Source organism: Oncorhynchus mykiss, chromosome 13 (assembly GCF_057628025.1).
Source record: "Oncorhynchus mykiss isolate SJ-2025 chromosome 13, ASM5762802v1, whole genome shotgun sequence".
NCBI lineage: Eukaryota > Metazoa > Chordata > Actinopteri > Salmoniformes > Salmonidae > Oncorhynchus > Oncorhynchus mykiss.
In genome coordinates this window covers 3,857,501-3,867,500 of record NC_143034.1, presented here as the reverse complement: position 1 = coordinate 3,867,500, position 10,000 = coordinate 3,857,501, and the positions used below count along the sequence as shown (strand labels likewise).

The window sequence follows — 10,000 nt, the reverse complement described above, 5'->3', positions numbered from 1 at the left end:
ACACACAGTCACACAGTATCCTCATCTAGAGAACACACACACACACAGTCACACAGTATCCTCATCTAGAGAACACACACACACACAGTCACACAGTATCCTCCTCTTCAACACATTATATAATAATACAGAACCACACATCTAGATAACACTTTTCATACAGTGCCAGGTTGCCCAAAGTTCATCATGAGTTTACAACTTAATGATAAACTCAGAGCACACAAACAAACACTCCATAATAACTCTCAACTCTACAGTTCTAGAACACTCAACTCTAACAGTTCTAGAATCCTCCACTCTAACACTTCTAGAACACTCAACTCTAACAGTTCTAGAATCCTCCACTCTAACACTTCTAGAACACTCAACTCTAACAGTTCTAGAACACTCAACTCTAACACTTCTAGAACACTCAACTCTAACACTTCTAGAACACTCAACTCTAACAGTTCTAGAATCCTCCACTCTATAGTTCTGGAACGCTCAGCTATACAGTTCTAGAATCCTCCACTCTATAGTTCTGGAACTCTCAGCTATACAGTTATAGAATCCTCCACTCTATAGTTCTGGAACTCTCGCTGTGAGGGTTCAGACAGAGCTCAGTGATTAGCTGACCTGGTACCAGAAGGAGGTGACGTAGTCGGCCTTCTGTCCCTGACCTCCGACCCCTCCCTCCAGACCATGGGTCAAATGGTCCAGCTCCTCCACCACCCTCTGGTACTGAGTTGACTGTCTGTAGCTCACTGCCAGAAGGTTGCTGTTGTCACAGTTCTCCTTATCATCTAGAGAGGAGAGGTTCAGCAGAGGTTAGGGTCTGTAGAGGTTAGGGTCTGTAGAGGTTAGGGTCTGTAGAGGTTAGGGTCTGTAGGGGTTAGGGTCTGTAGGGGTTAGGGTCTGTAGGGGTTAGGGTCTGTAGGGGTTACGGTGTGTAGATGTTAGGGTCTGTAGAGGTTAGGGTCTGTAGAGGTTAGGGTCTGTAGAGGTTAGGGTCTGTAGAGGTTAGGGTCTGTAGGGGTTAGGGTCTGTAGGGGTTACGGTGTGTAGAGGTTAGGGTCTGTAGAGGTTAGGGTCTGTAGAGGTTAGGGTCTGTAGAGGTTAGGGTCTGTAGAGGTTAGGGTCTGTAGAGGTTAGGTTCTGTAGAGGTTAGGGTCTGTAGGGGTTAGGGTCTGTAGGGGTTAGGGTCTGTAGAGGTTAGGGTCTGTAGGGGTTACGGTGTGTAGAGGTTAGGGTCTGTAGAGGTTAGGGTCTGTAGAGGTTAGGGTCTGTAGGGGTTAGGGTCTGTAGAGGTTAGGGTCTGTAGAGTCTGTAGGGGTTAGGGTCTGTAGGGGTTAGGGTCGATAGAGGTTAGGGTCTGTAGAGTCTGTAGGGGTTAGGGTCTATAGGGGTTAGGGTCTATAGGGGTTAGGGTCTGTAGAGGTTAGGGTCTGTAGAGGTTAGGGTCTGTAGAGGTTAGGGTCTACAGGGGTTAGGGTCTATAGGGGTTATTGTCTATAGGGGTCTGTAGGGTCTGTTGAGGTTAGGGTCTGTAGGGTCTGTAGGGTCTGTAGGGGTTAGGGTCTATAGGGGTTAGGGTCTATAGGGGTCTGTAGGGTCTGTTGAGGTTAGGGTCTGTAGGGGTTAGGGTCTGTAGGGGTCTGTAGAGGTTAGGGTTAGTAGGGTCTATAGGGGTTAGGGTCTGTAGGGGTTAGGATCTGTAGGGGTTAGGGTCTGTAGGGGTTAGGGTCTGTAGGGGTTAGGGTCTGTAGGGGATAGGGTCTGTAGGGGTTAGGGTCTGTAGGGGTTAGGGTCTGTAGGGGTTAGGGTCTATAGGGGTTAGGGTCTGTAGGGGTCTGTAGAGGTTAGGGTCTGTAGAGGTCTGTAGGGGTTAGGGTCTATAGGGGATAGGGTCTGTAGCGGTTAGGGTCTGTAGAGGTCAGGGTCTGTAGAGGTCAGGGTCTGTAGAGGTCTGTAGAGGTTAGGGTCTGTAGGGGTTAGGGTCTATAGGGGTTACGGTCTGTAGGGGTCTGTAGAGGTTAGGGTCTGTAGAGGTTAGGGTCTGTAGGGGTTAGGGTCTGTAGGGGTTAGGGTCTGTAGGGGTCTGTAGAGGTTAGGGTCTGTAGGGGTTAGGGTCTGTAGGGGTTAGGGTCTGTAGAGGTTAGGGTCTGTAGGGGTCTGTAGAGGTTAGGGTCTGTAGGGGTTAGGGTCTGTAGGGGTTAGGGTCTGTAGGGGTCTGTAGAGGTTAGGGTCTGTAGAGGTTAGGGTCTGTAGAGGTTAGGGTCTGTAGGGGTTAGGGTCTGTAGGGGTTAGGGTCTGTAGAGGTTAGGGTCTGTAGGGGTTACGGTGTGTAGAGGTTAGGGTCTGTAGAGGTTAGGGTCTGTAGAGGTTAGGGTCTGTAGGGGTTAGGGTCTGTAGAGGTTAGGGTCTGTAGAGGTTAGGGTCGATAGAGGTTAGGGTCTGTAGAGTCTGTAGGGGTTAGGGTCTATAGGGGTTAGGGTCTATAGGGGTTAGGGTCTTTAGGGGTTAGGGTCCATAGGGGTTAGGGTCTGTAGAGGTTAGGGTCTGTAGAGGTTAGGGTCTGTAGAGGTTAGGGTCTACAGGGGTTAGGGTCTATAGGGGTTATTGTCTATAGGGGTCTGTAGGGTCTGTTGAGGTTAGGGTCTGTAGGGTCTGTAGGGTCTGTAGGGGTTAGGGTCTATAGGGGTTAGGGTCTATAGGGGTCTGTAGGGTCTGTTGAGGTTAGGGTCTGTAGGGGTTAGGGTCTGTAGGGGTCTGTAGAGGTTAGGGTTAGTAGGGTCTATAGGGGTTAGGGTCTGTAGGGGTTAGGGTCTGTAGGGGTTAGGGTCTGTAGGGGTTAGGGTCTGTAGGGGATAGGGTCTGTAGGGGTTAGGGTCTGTAGAGGTTAGGGTCTGTAGGGGTTACGGTCTGTAGGGGTTAGGGTCTGTAGAGGTTAGGCTCTTTGGTTGTTAGGGTCTGTAGGGGTTAGGGTCTGTAGGGGTTAGGGTCTATAGGGGATAGGGTCTGTAGGGGTCTGTCGAGGTTAGGGTCTGTAGAGGTCTGTAGGGGTTAGGGTCTATAAGGGATAGGGTCTGTAGGGGTTAGGGTCTGTAGGGGTTAGGGTCTGTAGAGGTCAGTGTCTGTAGAGGTCAGGGTCTGTAGAGGTCTGTAGGGGTTAGGGTCTATAGGGGTTACGGTCTGTAAGGGTCTGTAGAGGTTAGGGTCTGTAGAGGTTAGGGTCTGTAGGGGTTAGGGTCTGTAGGGGTTAGGGTCTGTAGGGGTCTGTAGAGGTTAGGGTCTGTAGGGGTTAGGGTCTGTAGGGGTTAGGGTCTGTAGAGGTTAGGGTCTGTAGGGGTTAGGGTCGGTAGGGGTTAGGGTCTGTAGGGGTTAGGGTCTGTAGAGGTTAGGGTCTGTAGAGGTTAGGGTCTGTAGAGGTTAGGGTCTGTAGGGGTCTGTAGGGGTTAGGGTCTGTAGAGGTTAGGGTCTGTAGAGGTTAGGGTCTGTAGAGGTTAGGGTCTATAGGGGTTACGGTGTGTAGAGGTTAGGGTCTGTAGAGGTTAGGGTCTGTAGAGGTTAGGGTCTGTAGGGGTCTGTAGAGGTTAGGGTCTGTAGAGGTTAGGGTCTGTAGAGGTTAGGGTCTGTAGGGGTCTGTAGAGGTTAGGGTCTGTAGGGGTCTGTAGAGGTTAGGGTCTGTAGGGGTTAGGGTCTGTAGGGGTTAGGGTCTGTAGAGGTTAGGGTCTGTAGGGGTTAGGGTCTGTAGAGGTTAGGGTCTGTAGAGGTTAGGGTCTGTAGGGGTCTGTAGAGGTTAGGGTCTGTAGAGGTTAGGGTCTGTAGGGGTCTGTAGAGGTTAGGGTCTGTAGAGGTTAGGGTCTGTAGGGGTTAGGGTCTGTAGGGGTCTGTAGAGGTTAGGGTCTGTAGAGGTTAGGGTCTGTAGGGGTTAGGGTCTGTAGAGGTTAGGGTCTGTAGGGGACGATAGAGGTTAGGGTCTGTGTGTGTGTGTGTGTGTGTGTGTTTGTGTGTGTATAGAGGTGTGTGTGTATAGTGGTGTGTGTGTGTATAGAGGTGTGTGTGTGTGTATAGAGGTGTGTGTGTGTGTGTGTGTATAGAGGTGTGTGTGTGTGTGTGTGTGTATAGAGGTGTGTGTGTGTGTGTGTGTGTGTGTGTGTGTATAGAGGTCTGTGTGTGTGTGTGTGTGTGTATAGAGGTGTGTGTGTGTGTGTGTGTATAGAGGTGTGTGTGTGTGTGTGTGTGTGTGTGTAGAGGTGTGTGTGTGTGTGTGTGTATAGAGGTGTGTGTGTGTGTGTGTGTATAGAGGTGTGTGTGTGTGTGTGTGTGTGTGTGTGTGTGTAGAGGTGTGTGTGTGTGTGTGTGTGTGTGTGTGTGTGTGTGTGTGTGTGTGTGTGTGTGTGTGTGTGTGTGTGTGTGTGTGTGTGTGTGTGTGTGTGTGTGTGTGTGTACCATAGTTAAATGAAGTGATGTCCAGAGTAGACTGAGCCTCTCCGTTAGTGACGTCTAGGAAGAAGTCAGAGGGGTTGTTGAACGGCTCACAGTGATACCCTGCAACACAACAACAACAACAGTGATACCCTGCAACACAACAACAACAGTGATACCCTGCAACACAACAACAACAACAGTGATACCCTGCAACACAACAACAACAGCACTGCAACACAACAACAACAACAGTGATACCCTGCAACACAACAACAACAACAACAACAGTGATACCCTGCAACACAACAACAACAACAACAGTGATACCCTGCAACACAACAACAACAACAGTGATACCCTGCAACACAACAACAACAACAGTGATACCCTGCAACACAACAACAACAGTGATACCCTGCAACACAACAACAACAACAGTGATACCCTGCAACACAACAACAACAGCACTGCAACACAACAACAACAACAGTGATACCCTGCAACACAACAACAACAACACTGCAACACAACAACAACAGCACTGCAACACAACAACAACAGTGATACCCTGCAACACAACAACAACAACACTGCAACACAACAACAACAGTGATACCCTGCAACACAACAACAACAACAGCAGTGATACCCTGCAACACAACAACAACAACAACACTGCAACACAACAACAACAACAACACTGCAACACAACAACAACAACACTGCAACACAACAACAACAACACTGCAACACAACAACAACAACACTGCAACACAACAACAACAACACTGCAACACAACAACAACAACACTGCAACACAACAACAACAACACTGCAACACAACAACAACAGTGATACCCTGCAACACAACAACAACAACACTGCAACACAACAACAACAGTGATACCCTGCAACACAACAACAACAACACTGCAACACAACAACAACAACACTGCAACACAACAACAACAACACTGCAACACAACAACAACAACACTGCAACACAACAACAACAGTGATACCCTGCAACACAACAACAACAACACTGCAACACAACAACAACAGTGATACCCTGCAACACAACAACAACAACACTGCAACACAACAACAACAGTGATACCCTGCAACACAACAACAACAACAGTGATACCCTGCAACACAACAACAACAACACTGCAACACAACAACAACAGTGATACACTGCAACACAACAACAACAACAGTGATACCCTGCAACACAACAACAACAGTGATACCCTGCAACACAACAACAAAAACAGTGATACCCTGCAACACAACAACAACAACAGTGATACCCTACAACACAACAACAACAACAGTGATACCCTGCAGCACAACAACAACAACAGTGATACCCTGCAACACAACAACAACAACAGTGATACCCTGCAACACAAAACAACAACAGTGATACCCTGCAACACAACAACAACAACAGTGATACCCTGCAACACAACAACAACAACAACAGCAGTGATACCCTGCAACACAACAACAACAACAGTGATAACCTGCAACACAACAACAACAACAGTGATACCCTGCAACACAACAACAACAACAGCAGTGATACCCTGCAACACAACAACAACAACAGTGATACACTGCAACACAACAACAACACTGCAACACAACAACAACAACAGTGATACACTGCAACACAACAACAACAACAGTGATACCCTGCAACACAACACAACAACAACAACACTGCAACACAACAACAACAACAGTGATACCCTGCAACACAACAACAACAACAGTGATACCCTGCAACACAACAACAACAACAGCAGTGATACCCTGCAACACAACAACAACAACAACAGTGATACCCTGCAACACAACAACAACAACAGTGATACCCTGCAACACAACAACAACAACAGTGATACCCTGCAACACAACAACAGTGATAACCTGCAACACAACAACAACAACAACAGTGATACCCTGCAACACAACAACAACAACAGTGATATCCTGCAACACAACAACAACAACAATAGTGATAACCTGCAACACAACAACAACAGCAGTGATAACCTGCAACACAACAACAACAACAACAGTGATAACCTGCAACACAACAACAACAACAGTGATACCCTGCAACACAACAACAACAACAACAGTGATACCCTGCAACACAACAACAACAACAGTGATACCCTGCAACACAACAACAACAACAGTGATACCCTGCAACACAACAACAACAACAACAGTGATACACTGCAACACAACAACAACAACAGTGATACCCTGCAACACAACAACAACAACAGTGATACCCTGCACCACAACAACAACAACAGTGATACCCTGCAACACAACAACAACAACAGTGATACCCTGCAACACAACAACAACAACAACAGTGATACACTGCAACACAACAACAACAACAGTGATACCCTGCAACACAACAACAACAACAGTGATACCCTGCAACACAACAACAACAACAGTGATACCCTGCAACACAACAACAACAACAGTGATACCCTGCAACACAACAACAACAACAGTGATACCCTACAACACAACATCAACAACAGTGATACCCTGCAACACAACAGTGATACCCTACAACACAACAACAACAACGACAGTGATACCCTGCAACACAACAGTGATACCCTGCAACACAACAACAGTGATAACCTGCAACACAACAACAACAACAACAGTGATACCCTGCAACACAACAACAGTGATAACCTGCAACACAACAACAACAACAACAGTGATACCCTGCAACACAACAGTGATACCCTGCAACACAACAACAGTGATAACCTGCAACACAACAACAACAACAACAACAGTGATACCCTGCAACACAACAACAGTGATAACCTGCAAGACAACAACAGTGATACCCTGGAGAACAACAACAACAGTGATACCCTGCAACACAGCAACAACAGTGATAACCTGCAACACAACAACAACAACAGTGATACCCTGCAACACAGCAACAACAGTGATAACCTGCAACACAACAACAACAGTGATACCCTGCAACACAGCAACAACAGTGATAACCTGCAACACAGCAACAACAGTGATAACCTGCAACACAGCAACAACAGTGATAACCTGCAACACAACAACAACAGTGATACCCTGCAACACAACAACAACAGTGATACCCTGCAACACAACAACAACAGCAGTGATACCCTGCAACACAGCAACAACAGTGATAACCTGCAACACAACAACAACAACAGTGATACCCTACAACACAACAACAACAACAACACAACAACAACAACAACAGTGATACCCTGCAACACAACAACAACAACACTGATAACCTGCAACACAACAACAACAGTGATACCCTACAACACAACAACAACAACAGTGATAACCTGCAACACAACAACAACAACAGTGATAACCTGCAACACAACAACAACAACAGTGATACCCTGCAACACAACAACAACAACAGTGATACCCTGCGACACAACAACAACAGTGATACCCTGCAACACAACAACAACAACACTGCAACACAACAACAACAGTGATAACCTGCAACACAACAACAACAGTGATACCCTGCAACACAACAACAACAACAGTGATAACCTGCAACACAAAAACAATAGCACTGATAACCTGCAACACAACAACAACAACAGTGATACCCTACAACACAACAACAACAACAACAGTGATACCCTGCAACACAACAACAACAACAGTGATACCCTGCAACACAACAACAACAACAGTGATACCCTGCGACACAACAACAACAGTGATACCCTGCAACACAACAACAACAACACTGCAACACAACAACAACAGTGATAACCTGCAACACAACAACAACAGTGATACCCTACAACACAACAACAACAACAACAGTGATACCCTGCAACACAACAGTGATACCCTGCAACACAACAACAGTGATAACCTGCAACACAACAACAACAACAGTGATACCCTGCAACACAACAACAGTGATAACCTGCAACACAACAACAACAACAACAGTGATACCCTGCAACACAACAACAGTGATAACCTGCAACACAACAACAGTGATACCCTGGAGAACAACAACAACAGTGATACCCTGCAACACAGCAACAACAGTGATAACCTGCAACACAACAACAACAACAGTGATACCCTGCAACACAACAACAACAACAGTGATACCCTGCAACACAACAACAACAGTGATAACCTGCAACACAACAACAACAGTGATACCCTGCAACACAGCAACAACAGTGATAACCTGCAACACAACAACAACAACAACAGTGATAACCTGCAACACAACAACAACAACAGTGATACCCTACAACACAACAACAACAACAACAGTGATACCCTGCAACACAACAACAACAACACTGATAACCTGCAACACAACAACAACAACAGTGATACCCTGCAACACAACAACAACAGTGATACCCTGCAACACAACAACAACAACACTGCAACACAACAACAACAGTGATAACCTGCAACACAACAACAACAACAACACTGATAACCTGCAACACAACAACAACAACAATAGTGATAACCTGCAACACAACAACAACAACAATAGTGATACACTGCAACACAACAACAACAACACTGATAACCTGCAACACAACAACAACAACAGTGATACCCTGCAACACAACAACAACAACAGTGATACCCTGCAACACAACAACAACAGTGATACCCTGCAACACAACAACAACAACACTGCAACACAACAACAACAACAGTGATAACCTGCAACACAACAACAACAACAGTGATACCCTGCAACACAACAACAACAGTGATACCCTGCAACAGAACAACAACAACACTGCAACACAACAACAACAGTGATAACCTGCAACACAACAACAACAGTGATACCCTGCAACACAACAACAACAACAGTGATAACCTGCAACACAACAACAATAGCACACACAGTCTGAGATAGAACACTCCTTCCCTCCATCTATTACTCAGGTCAGTGAAGAACCCCAGGACTATGCTGGCAGCTCCAGCGTACCTCTCCTCCCCTCCCTCCCTCCCTACTCCCTCCCTCCCTCCCTCCCCTCTCCTCCCTCCCTCCATCCATCCATCCATCCATCCCTCCCTCCCTCCCTCCCTCCCCTCTCCTCCCTCCATCCATCCATCCATCCCTCCCTCCCTCCCTCCCTCCCTCCCTCCCTCCCTCTCTCTCCTCCCTCCCTCCATGTCTTACCCAAGTCAGTGAAGTAGCTCAGGGCCTTCCCAGCAGCTCCAGCGTACACCAACTCTCCTCCCTCCCTCCCTCTCCTCCCTCCCTCCCTCCCTCTCTCTCCTCCCTCCCTCCATGTCTTACCCAAGTCAGTGAAGTAACTCAGGGCCTTCCCGGCAGCTCCAGCGTACACCAACTCTCCTCCCTCCCTCTCCTCCCTCCCTCCCTCCCTAGCTCCCTCTCCTCCCTCCATGTCTTACCCAAGTCAGTGAAGTAGCTCAGGGCCTTCCCAGCAGCTCCAGCGTACACCAACTCTCCTCGGTGCATCAGGGTCAGGTGGTCAAAGCGGCTGAA

The 10,000-nt window shown here is 47.2% G+C and overlaps 1 protein-coding gene across 11 annotated transcripts in view; it reads right to left on the bottom strand.

The window, feature by feature from the left end:
- abcg2b (ATP-binding cassette, sub-family G (WHITE), member 2b) overlaps positions 1-10,000 on the bottom strand; it is a 33,454-nt gene that overhangs the window by 12,264 nt on the left and 11,190 nt on the right. For all 11 annotated transcript variants that reach the window (XM_090194730.1, XM_090194732.1, XM_090194731.1 and 8 more), the window contains 3 exons: positions 9,907-10,000; positions 4,432-4,530; positions 616-782 (listed from right to left, as the gene is read on the bottom strand). The exon at positions 9,907-10,000 is cut by the window's right edge and continues 58 nt beyond it. In XM_090194730.1, coding sequence (XP_090050856.1) covers positions 616-782; positions 4,432-4,530; positions 9,907-10,000 — 360 coding nt within the window. The remainder of the gene's footprint in view (positions 1-615; positions 783-4,431; positions 4,531-9,906) is intronic.